This window comes from Calliopsis andreniformis, chromosome 7 (genome assembly GCF_051401765.1).
Source record: "Calliopsis andreniformis isolate RMS-2024a chromosome 7, iyCalAndr_principal, whole genome shotgun sequence".
In the NCBI taxonomy this organism is placed as follows: Eukaryota; Metazoa; Arthropoda; class Insecta; order Hymenoptera; family Andrenidae; genus Calliopsis; species Calliopsis andreniformis.
Window position 1 is genome coordinate 13,147,218 of NC_135068.1, and position 18,897 is coordinate 13,166,114.

At 36.6% G+C, this 18,897-nt stretch overlaps 3 protein-coding genes across 3 annotated transcripts; 1 reads left to right on the forward strand and 2 right to left on the reverse strand.

Moving 5' to 3' along the window:
- Nucleotides 1–2,180: 2,180 nt before the first annotated feature.
- Nucleotides 2,181–15,154, reverse strand: LOC143181701 (uncharacterized). The gene is made up of 16 exons (XM_076382242.1): nucleotides 15,088–15,154; nucleotides 13,237–13,453; nucleotides 12,904–13,017; nucleotides 12,160–12,645; nucleotides 7,437–12,066; nucleotides 7,188–7,257; nucleotides 5,814–5,885; nucleotides 4,596–4,785; nucleotides 4,384–4,500; nucleotides 4,126–4,302; nucleotides 3,883–4,050; nucleotides 3,712–3,807; nucleotides 3,593–3,635; nucleotides 3,393–3,505; nucleotides 3,189–3,319; nucleotides 2,181–2,391 (listed from the first exon to the last, which is right to left on the reverse strand). Exons 2-16 carry the CDS (start codon nucleotides 13,372–13,374, stop codon nucleotides 2,373–2,375), a joined length of 6,564 nt encoding a protein of 2,187 aa, XP_076238357.1. The 5' UTR covers nucleotides 13,375–13,453; nucleotides 15,088–15,154; the 3' UTR covers nucleotides 2,181–2,372.
- An 831-nt stretch (nucleotides 15,155–15,985) lies between these two features.
- On the forward strand, nucleotides 15,986–18,209 carry B-gluc1 (beta-1,3-glucan recognition protein 1). The gene is made up of 8 exons (XM_076382596.1): nucleotides 15,986–16,146; nucleotides 16,444–16,671; nucleotides 16,744–16,961; nucleotides 17,043–17,179; nucleotides 17,247–17,413; nucleotides 17,491–17,816; nucleotides 17,906–18,007; nucleotides 18,071–18,209. Exons 1-8 carry the CDS (start codon nucleotides 16,005–16,007, stop codon nucleotides 18,170–18,172), a joined length of 1,422 nt encoding a protein of 473 aa, XP_076238711.1. The 5' UTR covers nucleotides 15,986–16,004; the 3' UTR covers nucleotides 18,173–18,209.
- Nucleotides 18,134–18,866, reverse strand: LOC143181907 (uncharacterized). The gene is made up of 2 exons (XM_076382597.1): nucleotides 18,732–18,866; nucleotides 18,134–18,656 (listed from the first exon to the last, which is right to left on the reverse strand). The coding sequence occupies exons 1-2, from the start codon at nucleotides 18,765–18,767 to the stop codon at nucleotides 18,285–18,287; spliced, it is 408 nt and encodes a 135-aa protein (XP_076238712.1). The 5' UTR covers nucleotides 18,768–18,866; the 3' UTR covers nucleotides 18,134–18,284.
- Nucleotides 18,867–18,897: the final 31 nt, after the last annotated feature.

Genomic DNA, 18,897 nt, shown 5'->3' on the forward strand with positions numbered 1-18,897 from the left:
CTATATACAGTAATATCACGGGCTACTTTTTGTTACTCAAACGTTTAAACAATTATATACAGCTATTCAGAGTGCTATCTCGTAAATAATTACTTATTTCTTGTGTTATATTAATATTTTAAGATGTAAAAACATTAAAAAAAACCTTTAAAATTCATTATATAACATTAATGTGCAATAAACTTGAGTATTTATTCATATAAACTACTTTATTCAGTTCCTAACCCAGCATAATTTAACATAATTTATTATTGCACTATTTACTTGCAATTTGAGATCATAGAATTATTGTAGAGACTCTATAGTTTATTATACTACAATATGAAGCATCAGGATTGTTTATTTATTGCAAAAACAACATTTAAAAATTTTTGGGGGGCCCCGGACCCTGATGATACGGCCCTTAACAAAAGTTACTCGCGACAGCTTCGACATCTAGCGGCGGTCCGCGAACTAACATTTTCAGCAAGACTCGTATCATCGGGTGCCGGTACCCCTGTAAAAGAAAAATATTTAAAATCATTAAAAAACCATTAAACAAACAATATTATTATGCAAAATCGTTCAGAATTCCTCTGCAGTTTACAAATTGCATTAAATAATTAAATTCGAGCAGTGAATATACTATAAATTAATGAAATATTACAGACTTTATGTTTATTAATTATTTAAGCTATTGTTAACTTGTTTATTCGTACGATTAACAGCTACTGACCTCTCCTAAGCTTATTCTAAGCGATTTTCTATAATAATATTGTTTATTTATAGCAAAAACAGTATTTGAAAATTATTAGGGGCACCGCACCCTGATGATACGGGCCTTAACGAAAGTTGCTAGCGACAGCTTCGCCATCTAGCGGCGGCCCGCGAACTAACATTTTGAGTAAGACTCGTATCATCGGGTGCCGGTGCCCCTTTAAAAGAAAAATATTTAAAATCATTAAAAAACCATTAAACAAACAATATTATTATGCAAAATGGTTCAGAATACTTTTACGGAGTACGAATTGCAATAAATAATTAAATTCGAGCACTAAATATAGCATAAATTAATGAAATATTACATTCTTTATGTTTATTAATTATTTAAGCTGTTGTTAAGTTGTTTATTCGTATAGTTAACAACTACTGTCCTCTCCTAAGCTAATTCTAAGTGATTTTCCATAATAATATTGTTTATTTATTGTAAAAACAGCATTTGAAAATTATTAGGGGCACCGGTACCCGATGATACGAGTCTTACTCAAAATGTTAGTTCGCGGGCCGCCGCTAGATGGCGAAGCTGTCGCTAGCAACTTTCGTTAAGGCCCGTATCATCAGGGTGCGGTGCCCCTAATAATATTCAAATACTGTTTTTGCAATAAATAAATAATATTATTTTGGAAAATCACCTAGAATTAGCTCAGGAGAGGACAGTAGTTGTTAACTATACGAATAAACAACTTAACAACAGCTTAAATAATTACTAAACATAAAGAAAGTAATATTTCATTAATTTATGCTATATTTAGTGCTCGAATTTAATTACTTAATGCAATTCGTACTCCGTAAAAGTATTCTGAACCATTTTGCATAATAATATTGTTTGTTTAATGGTTTTTTAATGATTTTAAATATTTTTCTTTTACAGGGGCACCGGCACCCGATGATACGAGTCTTACTCAAAATGTTAGTTCGCGGGCCGCCGCTAGATGGCGAAGCTGTCGCTAGCAACTTTCGTTAAGGCCCGTATCATCAGGGTCCGGTGCCCCCATAAATTTGTAAATGTTCTTTTTGCAATAAATAAACCATAGAATTGTGAAAAACCGTACAGAATATGTTTATCTTTTCATTTTCATTTGTTGGGTTGGAAATAAAATACGTATTAATTGGAAATGTATTTATTTTTAATTAATTGACAATGTTTTTCATCTACTTCAGATACATTACTATGTACAGATTTTGCAATATTATAAAAGCTGTAAGATGTGTCTAACACAAGAGTGAGGACAAATATAAAACTTTCGATTCATTTTTTATTTATTGTTTATCTAGTTAATAGATAAATTACTTCTAAAACTTGAAAAATGTACGCACTTAGTTCAGTAGGCAGTGTATAATTATCGTACACCTTTGAACTACAAATGTACCTTACATATAAGTCGCAAATTAATATAAAATAATATGTAATGAAGGCAATATTTCATTAAATATGTATTATATACAATAATTACAAGATGTTTTACATAACTTGAAACGTTCTAAGACTTATTCTATACTAAATATAGATTCTTTAAAGAGAGTGCAGAGGAATTTTATATCCCCATTTGAAGAGTCTGAAAGTTGTAGACACCTCTTCACTTCTTTGCGTTATTGCAGTCGAATGAAAACGTTTATGTTAGCGAGAAAAACCTGCAATAATAACGATCACATGAGGCACCAAACTTTATCATTAATCTAACTATTATATGTATAAATATTAAAAAAACAGGTTTCATGATAACAAAGGCATTTTTTATATTTTACTACATCTATGTTCTTAAAAAGATTAAAAAAATGTCAATACTATTACTAGTTTAAATAATGAAGAATGGATGCACATATGTAAGAATACTTATTTCACGCAAATGTAATGCTTACATTCTCTGTCATAATTATTTCCACTTAAACTATGCTTCAAACATTTCTCTTTAAGGAATAGTTCTCAAGTGTACGTACAGAAAAATATAATTACAATTCAGTAACACAATATTCCTTTGCCTAATTGTATATTTATCTAAAGAAATTAGCTCGTTTCAAGATAAGAATATTTCCTTCGCAATAATATTTGTAACATGAATAGAATTGTAACAAATTCGTCTAAAACTGTAACATTTAATTGTGGTCTTTATTTCTAAAAGGCAGTCTTCGCACTTCACGCGTAATACTATAAGAAAAATTCTTTTCTTGTTAATATCGTTAAACTTTTTACACAGATTTTTTAATCACAAACTTCACAATGTCATACTTTCACATACATCGTGTTTTTACATTTCATAGTATAAAAGTCTCTCTTTCTTCTCTTGTAAAAATACAAAAACACGAAAGATAATGTCCTGCTTATCTAGCTGAATATCAAATTTTAGACTAGAACTTATTAGTAAACGATAAAGCAAAATTACTTGCAAAGTTTTCTACAGGTTCTAGGGTTAAAGTTAAATCATATATACTTTGTGCGTGTTAAGGCGCTTCCTCCTTTCGTTGGATCCATCATGCGATCCCAATTAGTGTGACCAACTACGAACCCCACGGCTCGCATTTTCTCCTGTTCTTTACGTTCTTCCAGATCTGCCCACCTCACCTAATGGAACCATGTTTAAATAAATATGCGAGTTCTGATATTTAAGTAACTGAGAAGCGGAAGAGTCACTTACGCGTTTCTTTCCAGAGGTGTCCTCCATGTTATAGTAATCTGGAACTTGGAGGAAGTCTTGCATCGTTTGAACTTTCCCCTCGTTCTTCTTCCTTGCAAGACCATCCAAACGGTCTATGTTGAAAAATCATATAGCATATCGTTAAAGAAAAGTGATTTTAAATAGAAGATACAGATTTGGTAAAATATTCGTAAACCAACCCAATTTATCTTCTGCTTCCATACGTTCCCATTTGCTTACTCCCTAAAAATGATAAAAATATTGTTCGCAGATTTAATCTTTTAATATTTATAGCAAACACGAATCGAATATTACTTACCACTGCATCTTGAATATCCTCCTGACTGTCTTGACTGTCCTCCTCGTTTTGCTGAGCAGCCTTCTCCTGTGGCTCCTCGCTATCTTCCATATGAACCTAGGACGAAAAAGAGAATTGAAATTGTTACATAATAGTAATTGTAATTATAGAAAAATGATTTAAACTGCATACTTCTTCGATTGCCTGATCTTGTAGCATTGAATTGACGTCTAGCTTTTGATGATAGCTTGGTGTTGGCTCGAAATAGTCTATGATTCTATTTATCTCGTCTTCTGTACGATTGTGAATGTTCCTTTTCAAACAAATTTGTAAGTCCATTTCCATTTCACACACATACACCTAGAAATTGTACAAAATAATCATTTAAAAATCATTTCGATTATTTTTTTATAGAATTAAAAGCAGAAGACTCACTTTAAAACCTTTGGTTTTAGCAAAACTCCACATTTCTTCGTAGTCAGATATCTTTTCATTGATGCAATCCAGGATTATGAAATTAAAGAAACCATCAGTGATATTTTTCTTGAAAGCTTTGACAAGTGATGTTACATAACTTTGTTCCATTGCTTCTTCGTACTCATAGACCATCTCCTGAAAAATTTAATTACACTAAAGTCAAACGCTGAACTTAACTTTGGAATATGTTGAGATATGACACGGCTTTCATTATACCTTCACTGTGACTTTTTTCCCATTATCATCTGTGGATTCTATCTCTTTTTCAACCAAGAAGTAATCATCAAGGCTCAAAATCCTTGGTGCAGAACCACCTTGTTCGACTTCTTTATCCTATAAAAAAGGAGAAAGGTACATAAAGGTGCACTCAGAGGAAAACCATTAGTTTCCTTTAACATAAAGTGAAAAATGTAGTATTGCATACTTACTTTAATAAGTTTCGCGACAAACGATTTTCCACTTCCTGGTGGACCCCTTAAAATGATGGCTATTTTTGGTGGTCGGTTCTGGCGACCTGGAGGACACAATAGGTCATCCACCATCGTACAGTTTGGTGTCTTTGCCAGTTCCAAAGTTTTTGGAGGAGCTTCCACAACATTATGCTGGTTATCTGTAACACTGAAATGCATAATAGAAAATCAGTACAAGGTGTCAACAATTTATCTGCAGCGTTCAAATATAATAAAATTATAATTCTTTCTTGACAATATAAAATGAAGAGAATCGATAACGAAACATAAAGGATAATAAATTGAAAACAATTGATTTATCAAAATTTTAATACTTTTCCGACATGTGAAACGTTCCTGCTGATTCATTCATAGTCAAAGTTTTTGCACAAGGTATTAAGACATTAAACATGTTTCAATTTGTCAGGATTTCGAAAGTTTTTTGTAGTAATTGCAACAAATAACAGTGAGAGCATAAAAACCTGAAAATGATGTATTGTAGTTTATGTTACCTATATTAAGAAGAAATATTTAAACCACAGTAAACATACTTATGCATAATGCAAACACATAAAAATAAAACATATTTGTATTATGCTTCTTTATGTTTCCTGTGTTTAAAATCGAGTCAATTTTTAAGCATTGTCAATATGTTCAAGATAAAAAGTGGCATATAGGAACTTCTGTTTCATAAGTATAAATTAATAAACCATCTGGCAATGGCAAAAATATCATGAATTTCTGAAAGTATTTCATTTGTACTGTTCATACACATTCAGCATATTAAATTATGTTAATTGGTAGATCACACTTTTAAGATATACAATTCAATTTTTATCAGTACAGTGGCTTCAATGATGCAGCCACAAACGTACGCGTGTACAATATGTATTGTAAATGAAGAAAACCATAGGTTTTCAAAAATATTTGACGAGTGTCAATAGTATTGACACACCCACAAACGCGGTATATTTTAGTCGCATTTTGGTAATCCAAAGGCAAAGCATAAGCTTGCACGAAATAAGTCTTCATACGTTATGCAAAATGCAATAGATAGCTCAATTTTTAATCTATAAATATGTACCAATATCGTGATGTAAAATTTCTTGAAGAACACAAAAATGGTAAGAGCATTTATTTTACAGTTTATCAAAGACTAAAACACTTAAGACGCATCTAATAAATACTGTAACATACCTGGTATCTGAAGGCTTTGTTTCTACGATGTTCTTGTTTGAGTTCTCCTGCCAGTTTATATTTCCTTTCGATCTAAAGAAAGTTACACATTTTCAAGCAAATTTGATTAACATATTAATATAGTTCATGATAATTTATTTATATTATATCTATACATAAAAATACACTTCGCAGCAAAATTAAAGGTTCACTAAAAATGGGTGGAAAAATTGTCGATTTTTCAGCTGATGTAACTTTGTCAAAAAAAATCGTGGGGAGATGAGCCTGGTCTCATTCGAAAAGGTAGAGCCTCTACTTTAACATTCCCGAGTTGAACTTGACCGAAAAAAATTCTCAACTTCACGACGCGCCCAGAAGGAGAGGCTGGTTTCTCCCTCGAATCTTTTCCAACTTTAGACGACTGTCAGGAGCTTGATGAATTTTTTTCCCTACATTTTTTGAATAGATATTAAAGCTGGAACCCTCTCCTGGCGAATGAGACCACGGCGAGTGCTCTGCGATTTTTTTTCGCCGAGATATCGAGGTCTCAGTGAAAAATGGGCCTGCAGCCTCTGGACCAGGCAGCGCTTCAGAGCCCGAAAAAGTAGTCAATCTTTGGACTGCTGTATCTCTGTCAAAAAAAATCGCAACGGGGTCAGCCTGGTCTCATCCGAAAGGGCAAAGCCTCTACTTTAGCACCCCTGAGTTGAACTTCTTCAAAAAAAATTCTTCTTCCCAGGACCCGCCGAGAAAGAGAAGGTTGTTTGCCCCCGCATCTCTTCCAACTTCAGAGATCTACCAGGAACTTGATAAATTTTTTTTTCAATATTTTTCGACAGGATAGTGAAACTGGATCCCTTACCTTTCGAATGAGACCTTGGCGAGTGCTGTGCGATTTTTTTTCACCGAGATATCGACGTCTGAATGAAGTGATACCGAAGATACATTTTAAATGAAGTGGTACCAAAGCATACTTTTCATTCAGATCGCGATAACTCGGCGAAAAAAAATCGCAGATCACTCGTTAAGGTCTCATTCGAAAGGGGAGAGTTCCAGCTTTAATATCCTCCCAAAAAATATGGCGAAAAAAATTTATCAAGTTCCTGAGAGTAGTCTAAAGTTGAAAAATATTTAGAGAAAAACCACCTTCTTTCTCGGCGTGTGGTGGAGTGGAAAATTTTTTTCGGACAAGTTCAATTCAGGGGTGTTAAAGCAGAGGCTTTGCCCTTTAAAATGAGCCCAGGCTCATGCCCCTGTGATTTTTTTTGACAAAGTTACAGCAGTTAAAAAATTGCCTTTTTCGACGCAAAATTAATGATCCTTTAATTATGCTGCAAAGTGTATAAATTTGTGAATGAAATTATGCTACTATAATAATAATAACTGTTACTGTACCTGTCCTCATTCTTGCTACTTTCTTTATTCGCTTCCTTTTGAGAAGTTTCAGACCTTTCTCGTGTTCTCTCTACATTTAAAGAAAAACAAGAGTAAAGGCAAAACCATTCGTAAAATAATAGTATATGTAAATTACATAAATATATTCTTAAATACACATTTATTAAATTTGAGCGACTATTATCTACAACAAATGCCTTATAATGCATGTAACAGTACTCGGACTAAAAAATTGAAGCACTAAATTACCTTTATTAGAATTCTTATCATGTCGATGGTCTTGATCCATATCAGATACATAGTCAAACTTTCTGTCTTCCCGTTCTTTTATTTTGTAATCTTCCTTTTCACTGCGTTCCCTTTCAGACTTCTTATCATCGAGCGATGCTTCACTATCTCTTCGTTGCCTGTAAGTATCGGATCGTCTAGAATTCGTTTTTTCTGAGTAATGCTCGTACGTCCTCAGTTTCTCTGTATATTCTTTCAGATTTTGCTCGTTCTCCTCCCAGTTTCTAAAATCTTTCTTCGGATACAACTCGTGCTCCGGCACCACTGGTTTCAAATTACCATGCCCATAATCGAAACACTGCACAGGAGTCAAGTGATCTTGAATCGTCGAACGAGAAGTATGAGCGTAGTCAATTACTTTAGCAGGTATGTGTTCAATAAATTTCTTATCAGCAGTAGCCCCAGCGTGATTATAATTAAACTGTTTTTCTATGCAAAATTCTTTAACAGGTGGGCACCTAGATACTAGGGATTGTCGATTATCTACAGGTCGCTTCATGTGCAAGCTAGGATTACCATATTTTGCAAAATCAGATCCCGATGGTGATTCTCCATATGCAGTAGGTATATCAGTCAGACTTTTGTCTATCCTTTTATCAGGAAGACCACCTTTAATCTGACTCAGGGGAGAACGTCGTTCTGCAATATTTGGTGCAGCTTGGTTAAATGGTTCATTCTGAACGAAATCACTATGTCTCGAATCGATATCACCAAAACTGTTTTTAGAATATGGAGGCCTCCATCCTGGATTCTGCATCTCATTAGGCTCAAACTGCCCTTGCTGCAAATTTGGTTCCATCTGTGTTCGATTTTTAGGTTCGAACACTCCTCCATCGCCACGAACGCCTGGACCAGCTGTATCTAAATTGTCTTTACCCTGGCCTCTTGGCCTGAACTCATCAAATGGTCTGTCAGGAAGATTTCTTGGGGCGAATGACCCATCAGTCGGACCACCAACTTGACCTCGAGGTGCAAAGTATCCATCAGTCGGTCCTGGAGATTCGAAACTTTCATCGACTGGAGCATCGAATGGTCTCTCGTTAAATCTAACAGGAAATTGTGCATCATTTGCTCCTTTCATGCCACTAACATTTCGTTGGAAAGATCCTTCGTTAAGTCGCGGTTCAAAAGGTCTATCATTGGGTCCAGAAATTTTCGGGGGACCTTCGTTAGAACCTCTAGCACCAAACTGCACATCACCAGGACCACGGTTATCAAATGGAGCATCATTTGGCCTACCAGGACCAAATTGTCGATTGTTGGGTCCTTGGGATGTGAACTGTGCATCAGTAGATCCGGGAGGACCAAATTGTCCTTCGTTAAGTCTTCTAGGTCCAAATTGATCATCATATCTTGGTCCAAACTGACCACTATTGGGCCCTCTGGGTCCAAACTGTCCACTATTAGGCCCTCTTGGACCAAATTGATTGTCCATTGGACCCCTTGGTCCGAACTTGTCCATAGGTCCTCTTGGCGCAAAAGGTCCTTCATTAGGACCTCGTGGACCAAAGGGTCCACCCTCATTAGGACCCCTTGGCGCAAATGGTCCCTCGTTAGAACCTCGTAGCCCAAACGGTCCATCAGTAGGGCCTCTGGGGCCAAACGGTCCATCAACGGGACCTCTTGGCCTAAACGGTCCATCAGTAGGACCTCTGGGTCCAAACGGTACGTCAGTAGGTCCTCTGGGTCCAAACGGTCCATCAGTTGGTCCTCTGGGTCCGAATGGTCCATCATTAGGGCCCCTCGGTGCAAATGGTCCATCACTAGGACCCCTCGGCCCAAACGGCCCACTGTTAGGACCTCTTGGTCCAAATGGTCCATCGTTAGGACCTCTTGGTCCAAATGGTCCATCAATAGGACCTCTTGGCCCAAGTGGGCTATCAGTGGGACCTCTTGGTCCAAATGATCCGTCGTTTGGACCTCTTGGGCCATCGATGAGACTTCTAGGTCCAAGTGGTCCATCATTGAAACTTCTTGGACCAAATAATTTATCATTGACACCTCTGGGACCAAACTGTCCATCACTAGGTCCTCGTGGACCGAACGATCCATCATTAGGACCCCTTGGACCAAATAATTTATCATTGACATCTCTTGGTCCAAACTGTCCATCAACTGCATTTCGTAAACCTAAAGATCCATCATTAGGAATGCGTGGTGCTAAGGGATATGGATTTGGACCAGGAGAATTAAATGTATTTGGACCTCTGGACTCAGGCAAAGGAAATCTATTATCAGTGGGACCTCTGGGGCCAGAAAACGGTGTATTTGATCTAAATTGCATTCCTCTTGGACCAAATGCTGGATCGAAAGTTTCAGGATCAGTGAAAGGTTTTGAAGAAGGCTCTTTTATATCATCTGTGGAAAGAGGGCCTAAATTCGGCAATTCTGGTGGTGGCTCCATGTTCAAGTCTTCTGGTTTGGGATCATTCTCTCCCATGAAAGGTAATACTTCAGTCTTCTTGTTAATATCATTCTTATCGTTACTAGATACATCCTGCTCGTTACATGTACCTTCACTAGGTACATTCTGAATATTCTGTTCCGGGATATTATAATTTGTAGATAAATTTTCATTCTCATTAGCATTACTAATGTTTTTTTGCGATGAATTATCTTCTACAAATTGATTGTCATTCCAATTTGGTGGTTTGTCTAATAATGGAATTGAACTTTTTTGCACTGGGTAATTGTCAGGACCATCAGCCTGTACACTATCAACTTGTTCATTCACTGTAGTATTTATTACTTCCGTTTGTTCTGGCATATTAACAGGGTTACTGTTTTCTTTACTCATATCCATATCACTTCCAAGATTCGATATCTCTGGCCTAGATTCAGTGTTGAGGAAGTCCTGTATTGGCTGTGGACTAGAATTAGGTCCTCTAAATGGAACTGGCCCTCTGTCACGTGGTTCAAATGAATTACGTCCCATCCCTGGAGGACAGTGAAGCCCATATTCAGAACCCCCTGGAGGTTTAAAATCTCCAGGCATTCTGAAACCTCCAGGTCCACCTGGACCAAAATTAGGAGGCCCCCGAGGCCCAAAATTATTGTTCCCAGCAGATTTCATAAATGGAGAATCACCGGTGATCTTCTTAAAGCTTTCACTCAATGAACCAACATTACTACAACTTTTGTCAGGCTCTAGGTAACTAGGTTTAAAAACATCCATTGCAGCTCTTCGCTTTTCCATAAGTTTCTTCAATTCTGGTGCAAGTTTGTCTGATGGCTCAAACTGATCAGTTCGATTAAAACCTCGTGATGTATTTGGGAAATTATCGCGCCTGTCTCCCGTATCTTTCGTATCAAAACGGTCTAGATTAAATCTATCTCCTCCAGGACCAAAAGATTCATTACCTGGACCAAATCTATCGTTATTTGGTCCAAAACGATCATTAATAGGTTCATTCATTTGTCCGCCTCTATCAGGTCCGGGTCCAAATCGATCAGTTCCGAATCTACTGTGTCCAGGTCCAAAACGATCGTTTCCAAGACCAGGTCGATCATTTCCTGGGCCAAATCGATCATTTCCAGGTCCAAATCTATCATTCGGTGGACCGAATCGATTGTTGCCGGGTCCAAAACGATCATTTCCAGGAGCAAACCTATCGTTATTGTAGTTCATTTTCTGAGGATTGAATTGATTGCCATGTTCCTGATAATTTCTATCATCCCTCCTGAATTGATCGGCCTCGGGTGGTCGTTCGTCGTTCAATTTATAATTTTCATTTCGTTGACCAAATGTGTCATTAGGTCGGAACTGATTAGGTTGTTGGTCACTCATGCCATCTCGACCAAAACGTTCTGATGGTGCGCCATCTTTCTGTCGATTAGGTTCAAAGTTACTTAAAGGTCCAACAGGACCTGAACGTTCAGTATGTGTAAGGTTTCCATCAGGACCACTTCCACTATTTGAACCAAACGGAGGAGGAGGCTTTCCTTGCAAATTTGGCGGAGCTGGCTGTCGCGTGTTAGAGCTTTGTCGCGAATCATTATTAGCAAATCCTGGCGGTGGTTGAGAAAAATTTGGTGTATTGGGAAAATTCGGCGGAGGCTGCGTAAAGTTTGGGGGAGGCATTTGCGTTTGAGGTGTACCGAAAGCTGGCGGAGGTATACCAGTCATAGACGAAAATGAAGGAAAACTGGCGTTGTATTGTGGTGCCCACTGCTGAGAATTCCAAGGTGTCGAAGTCATCATGTTAGAAGGCATCATGTTCATGACTGGCAACTGAGGAGTTGATTGTGAGATCACTTGAGAGGAGGATGTCATGGTTGTCGTTTGAACACTGGGCACTGTAGACGCTGTAGTTGCTGGTGGCGGTGGTGGTGGAGGTACACTAGTGCTTTGTTTTCCTGTCAAACCGAGAGATTTTCCAATACCCAACAAATTATTAATCAGTCCTTGGTTCTCTGTGCTTGACAAAATATTCATTATCTTATCATCACCAGGCAGGTTTTTATTCTTCTCAACTTCTGCCTTAGCAGCAGCCTGCTTTTGCTGTTCGCGTTTCCTACGCATCTGTTCGCGTCGTTCAATAAGCTTCTCCCGCCAAGACGTCCACTTTGCTTCATACTGTTTGTATTGAGTCTAAAATAAAATAATATCTCTTTTTGGAAACATTAGAGCTAATTGCTAGTATTTCTGGATCATTATACAACAGTAATTTCTAACATCACTTACCTTATCCGGATGATTAGCATTTTGCTCTTTCCACTTATTAAATTGCTCTTCCCACTGTTTAAACTGAGCATCAAATGTTTTCTCAGCCTCCGTCAATTCTTCGTCTTCGATTTTTAACTTCTTAGCACTAGTAGATTCACTAATGGCAGTACTGCCGCGTTTACCGGTTAAAGTATTTTCTCTATTACTATTATTACTATTGTCAGGAGGTAATGGCGGTTGATTGGGAGGTAAAGGAGGATTTTGTGGACAGTTTTGCATACTACTTGTAGTATTCGCATTCTGTTTGGCAGGAAATAATGGAAGATTGTTCTGATGTGGTGGAGGCATGTTCGTGAACTGATATGTGTTTAGAGTAGTTGGAGGTAATGGTGGTTTTGAATCCTCTTTCGGAAGAGGTGGTGGAGGTTGTACAACTGGTAACTGTGGCATCTGACTGGCTAGGTTCATATTTTGCGCCGACATATGCTTCATTGTTTCCTGATACTGAAAAAAAATGAACAAATGAGTCTATGAATTAAGGTTGATCAATGCATTTTTTAACAGTACTATAAAGCAAAGTGGTATTATATGTTCTATTAATTTTTAATTTGAGTCATTGAACTTTAAACTAAAAAATATTGCGTTTTAAATTCCTTCTAAAAACACATAAAAATTCTAATTATTTAGGAGAAAAAATAATAATAGTATTTCCTCATTTTTTATGTTTTCATTTTAGGAATTGATCCAGGGTTTTTATTATACCTTCTCTCCATACTGAGCTTGCCATTGCTGATACTGCTGTTGCCATTGCTGCCACTGAGCCCAATTTTGTTGTTGAGCTGTAGCCCATTGCTCTGCTGTATATCCACTAGGTGTCTAATGAAAAAAGCACAACAACTTTAGTGTGTGTACTATACTATAGTCTGTTCTATTCAAATAAATTAATGTATTCCATTTTATCACTATATAATATGTATTGATGCACATTTATGTAAAATTAGTTTTTAATATTTAACAACTCCAAGTAGGTAAACTTAACTAATCAAGACTATATCCATGCACTAAAAAAAAATTAAATTTTAATATAGTACTTACTGGTTGACTATAATATTGCATATATGCTTGCATCATAGCCATTGGATCTGCTCCTGGTGCAGCATAACCAACTGGTGGCTGCGGCATTGGAGTAGCAACAGCACCAGCTGACAATTGCCATTGGTTCCAATTTTGCATTTTTAAACCCTCTCTCGCTCTAGCAAATGGTTTGCTAGCGCATTCCAAACTGTTTTAAGGGCCACAGTCCGTTTGGACGCTATTTTGTATTCAAAGAAAATTGTTATAGAGTTATTGCCACACATGTGCATAATTTATTGTAAATATCCCTACTTATTCATGGAAATTGGCCACCAATCATACATACAATTAAAAAACACTGTTCATAAAAATATCTGAAAATTTTATAAATACTCAGGATTTATAAAAAGAAAGGTACACTTTCTGTTGTATTTTATGAAGAATTCAGTAGTATAAATATATTTATTTTATTTTACAAGTATTCATGTATATCTGAATACTAACTGTAAAAATAGCTCTTGATAAAACAGATTTAGGATCATGATAAAATGTAATGTATGTAAGATGAAAAGGAAACAACTGAATTATATTTTATTTGCTTTCACAGATAGGATAAAATCCAGGATTCAACAACATGTACTTTTGGAAGAAAGATTTCTACATATGCTACAAATAAATGTGTACAAATCTTTCTCCCAAAATTATACAACTTTAAAATCCAATAGATCTTTATATTTCCTTTCATGTTCAAAGCAAATAGTGTTCAAATCATCTAATAAACTCACTTAGCTTAATAATCGATTAGATAAAAATTACACTATATTCTTCAGTAAATACATAGTGCAATTAAAATTCTAATAGACTCAATACCTAAGTAAGTTTATCATAAAATAAAATACTTTACCCATAAGAAAATAAATGTTGATCATTGTTGAAGATCTGAATAAAGATATTCAGAAAATTATCATAACAAAATCAACTTATTACACATAGAACATGTATATGTAATTGGCATATGCCTGTAATTGTTAAAATATAGTCTCATAAAAATCTAACTATATCATTATATGACATAGTTTGCCAAAGTATGGCAATGTTTCATTCATTTAATAAGTGCTTAATCTATAAAACATAAAACTTATATGATATTTCATGAGGCATTCAGGAAATATTATTTACCATGTGCCCAGCATTAGAAATATTTAAATAGTATTAAAGTCAGCTACCTCAAAAGCCAGATCATAGTAAACTTAAATTATGATCAATCGCATAACATTTTCCATTGATATGTACCAAAGAAAAGCTCATAACATGTTTATTACACATTCTCATTACAATGCAACATACAAATAGTGCACAAGACTGTGCTCTCAAACGCGGTATTTCTCAAACGCGGTATTTCTCAAAAGAAGAAAATGTTCAATACATTATGCTTGTGAACAACCAATCTGGGTCATATAAAATACATCAATCATTTCCATATAAGTGATTAAAACAGACGAGAAGGTACGAATCGTATGAATTCCCCTTAAATATCATAAAATTGCCGAGAAGCATCGAATCTCATCGAATAAACATAAAATTAAATTGAATCGTAAATTCAATTTTCTAAGTATGCTCTGACAAGCGTCGCCATAATTATTGCAGAAGTAAAGAGTTTAACTCCATGTACATGGAATTTTTAATGATGCAGTAATCGTAAAAATAAACACTTAGGATCTCTTTTAAGTTCTTATAAACGTGTAAAAGTTCAGTATTGCTCGATCGTACAATGATTCGCATTTCGGCGAAGAATTCATTTGCTCTCTCAAAACGGAGGAAGAGAAGAAAGAATGTCGTCGCAAATAATTATAATTGAAAGATAGTACTCACGACTGGATATCCAAGAAGCAGCAACACTTTTGATCTGGATTTCACGAAAATTGCACCTCGTAACGCGATAAGTAACGAAAATTGGCACGAAAACGTCGGACTAGTCGGAACTTATGGCGGCTGGAGCAGGCTGGAGACAACGGATCAACTATACGAGGTACCAAATTAATAAAATAAAATTCCTAGGTAGAGAACAGTGATCATTTTCAGCGGATCTTTTGAACAATCAAACTATTAGATCATTTCGATTTTCTACTCCCTTCGCTATCCAAAGATTTCCCCAATCATTGCTGACTTAAGTCTTCTTAAATATTCAAATTAGTTTTTAATCGAAATCTTGAATTCCTTAATTGTTACAATAACTTGTTTCCGATGTCAATAAATTAAAATGTACGCTGTGAATCAATATCTTTTTGCGCAACAGCATTCTTTACTTCAAATATTAGCATTTATTGAGATATCTTCCTATTGCAACATACTGGAAATCCACAGATAATACTCATCCACGTCAGTGGTGTAATTTTAATCGATGTAAGCTCTCACTTTTCTTTTTAACTAATTATAAAAATTGTGATAACCCTGTTAGAATAGATCGAATGCAAAGCTAAACAATATTTCAACATAAAAAATTATTCGCCTTCTCGAGATTGCATCTTTGCAGGATAAGTCCTAAAAACTGTTAATCGATTCATAGACTTTTTCTTTAGAACCAGGAGGTGCATCAGTTCGGGGAATAACTTTTATTGCATAAAAAATCCGAACCATCAAGTAAAAGAGGACTCTTGTCGGGGTCTAGCAGCATGGAAGTGGGTATATTTATACACAAACCTGTTTTATGATTATGGCTACAATGAGTAACACAAGTCCGCTCTTTGTCAGTAGCGCTTGAACCGGCGGAGTCATCGGACGCGCTCAACATGAAGGCTCTAACAAAGTGGTTTTTCTTTATTTCACTGTTCAGTGTGGTCCCGGACAACTATGGACAAGTTCGTAAATTTGCTCCTTCGACTCCCACCGTGGAGCCTCTCTATCCTAAAGGATTACGGATGTCCATACCACGTGAGTAGAATTTTTTTTATTCTACTTTAGTTTCTTCGTTAAACTAAAGTAGAATGCTCTGTCTTTTTTTTTTTTTTTTTTTTAACAAGTAGTTATAATTTAATAAATTGTAAAACATACTTGAAATCCTCGGTTTACATAATCTTTGTTAAATTTTCCATTGAAGTGATTATTATTGATCAGTGTAAAAAGGATCCCAAAGATTTGTCCTCATCCAATCATCCATAATTGATCTGTTTGCGTTTTATTAATATGCGTGATACGCACTCGCATAAAATAATTTAATTCTATATTTAGATCAAGATGGGATCACCTTGGTCGCATATCACGTGAAATTTAATGAAGACTTCAGACGCCTCGAAGCAGGAACTATCGCTGTAGATATCATAAAAACAACCAACGGACATTGGACATATGAAGATGACACCACTGAACTCGTTAAAGGCGACGTGATTTATTATTGGGTTCATGTCGTGTACAAGGGTCTCGGTTACAATTTACTTGACAAACATCACGTAGTCAATGGTTGGTTTATTAAAAGAAAAAAAAAAAAAGAATTGATTATATTTATCTTATATTTCTGTTGTTTTCTTTCAGTCTTTTATAACCGTGACGGAACTCCTGTGAATGGAGGCAGTACCACTTCTCGAACTGATACCTGTATACCTTCAGAAACGAATGTAATCGAAATCGACACAACGGGCGTCCAATCCACACGACGCAACCTTTGTTCAGGACAATTAATCTTCGAAGAAAACTTCAATTCGCTTAATCAAAGTCGGTGGACTGTGATTGAGCGCTTTTCAGACGCGCCAGTAAGTACCTGCATCTTAAAGATGTTGCAAATGGTTCTCAAAACCTTCCGTTTTTATATTTATCCATTATCTTCTTTTTAGAGCTATGAATTTAACGTTTACATGAATGATCCAGATATCGTAAACGTAAAAGATGGTAATTTACACATTAAGCCAATTCTTACTTCAAACAAATACGGACGAGAATTCGTGATGTCTGGATCGCTTGTATTAAACGGGTGAGAAGAAAAGTATTATAATTTTATGCGGAAAATTGTTATTTAAGAAAAATAAATACATTTACAGCTGTACGGAAAAATTCCGTCCCAAGATTTGTGAGCAAAGTGCATTCGGCTCTTATATTTTGCCGCCAGTCATATCAGGCAGCATAAACACTAAAAAATCATTCGCTTTCTTGTATGGCCGCGTTCAGGTTCGCGCTAAGTTTCCACGCGGTGATTGGATTTACCCCAGTAAGTTCTGCTATGTAACAAAACCCTTTATTTAAAAACTTTTCAAAACTATTCTCATTCTAATTATTCTGTTTTAGTAATCACTCTAGAAAGCATGCAGACGTCCACAGAAAACAAAATGGTTTTTCGCAAGATCCTTATTGGTTACTCAAATGGCAATCCTACACTTACTACGTCTAATGAAGAGGATATAAGTGGACACGTCCTTTCAGCGGGTACTCACGAGATCGACGCATCCCAAAATCCTGACATTCACAACCACTTTCCTAGGACAACTTCAACTTCGCTATGGTCAGATGACTATCATTTGTACGAGGTACAATGGAAGAATGGTCAAATCTCTGTTATAGTAGACGGCGTTACATATGGACTGCAAAATGTACTAGAACACTTTGATACACCAGTGAGTAGATTAATTCTAAACTCTTCTAAAAACTCCGATTTGGAAATATAGTCATGTCTTAAATTCATCTTTTAAATGACAATTCCAAGGTTTATATCAACGTGGGTGTAGCCGTCGGTGGTCACACGTCCTTTCCAAACCTGTGTAGAAGCGGAAGCTACGAGAAACCATGGAGAAATGCAGCAGTGAAGGTACTTTATCAGACACTTTTATTATCAAAACAGTATTAAATAATGCAATATCATCTGCTCTAGGCGCTCTACAACTTTTATCAAGCGCAAAGCAACTGGCTGGAAACATGGCAGCGAAGCGACATTGGCCTGCACATAGACTATATTAAAGTATGGGCTCTCTAAGGATCACACCTCAACTCTTCGTTTTAAGAACCTCTAAGGAACAACACCTTAAATGTCTCAGTTCTCTATCACTTGTAATTCACATATTGTAACACAGCATAAAATAGTGTAATCAAATACGAGGGGAGGGAGGAACCAATATGGAAGCAGGCAGAGGTTGCCGATAAGGCACGCCATCAGGGTGGAAACCCGATCCCAATAATTCGATGAGCCACTGTCCTCGATATCCGTATCGACTCTGATAAGCGTAGGAGGCGCGGGGTCCATCGTCGGGTCGGAACTCGAAGACCATCTTCTTCCTTGTATCTGGTGTAGCCACCAGTCTTAGAAGACTTTCCACGCTGTTCCTCGGCCACTCCCAAAATTTCACTCCTGACCAAAGGCTACGAAACATCCCCGACCACTTTGACGGGGACAAGTCGAATGGAAGCGTCCTCGCGACGCGCGTCACAGTGGTGCCGTTGGATAAAGCGATCATACACATCTGTAATCACAATAAAAGGAACATGTAACAATCCTACACTACAACAGCATCTATGGCACCGGCAAATCCACTTACCGCGCAAATCAACGTGAATATACTGTTCGTACGCATTTCTTTCTTTTCCGAAGCTTCTGGTAGGAACACGCGGAAAGAAGTACCCCCTCGCCCATGGTTTTCACTCACCTTTATGTTCTCTGGTTGAGGAGGGTGTCGTGCTTTGAATACGTCGACTGTCAATTGA

What these genes read in the sequence shown, in the direction of transcription:
- LOC143181701 (XM_076382242.1), bottom strand. Translation starts at nt 13,374, where the DNA reads ATGCAAAATTGGAACCAATGGCAATTGTCAGCTGGTGCTGTTGCTACT. An exon ending in ACAAAGCCTTCAGATACCAG is followed by an intron (nt 4,786 to 5,813) that starts GTATGTTACAGT and finishes TATGCATTTCAG; the next exon opens with TGTTACAGATAACCAGCATA. An exon ending in GGAAAAAAGTCACAGTGAAG is followed by an intron (nt 4,303 to 4,383) that starts GTATAATGAAAG and finishes TAAATTTTTCAG; the next exon opens with GAGATGGTCTATGAGTACGA.
- B-gluc1 (XM_076382596.1), top strand. Translation starts at nt 16,005, where the DNA reads ATGAAGGCTCTAACAAAGTGGTTTTTCTTTATTTCACTGTTCAGTGTG. An exon ending in ATTACGGATGTCCATACCAC is followed by an intron (nt 16,147 to 16,443) that starts GTGAGTAGAATT and finishes TTCTATATTTAG; the next exon opens with ATCAAGATGGGATCACCTTG. An exon ending in CAAACATCACGTAGTCAATG is followed by an intron (nt 16,672 to 16,743) that starts GTTGGTTTATTA and finishes GTTTTCTTTCAG; the next exon opens with TCTTTTATAACCGTGACGGA.
- LOC143181907 (XM_076382597.1), bottom strand. Translation starts at nt 18,767, where the DNA reads ATGCGTACGAACAGTATATTCACGTTGATTTGCGCG. An exon ending in TATTCACGTTGATTTGCGCG is followed by an intron (nt 18,657 to 18,731) that starts GTAAGTGGATTT and finishes TTGTGATTACAG; the next exon opens with ATGTGTATGATCGCTTTATC.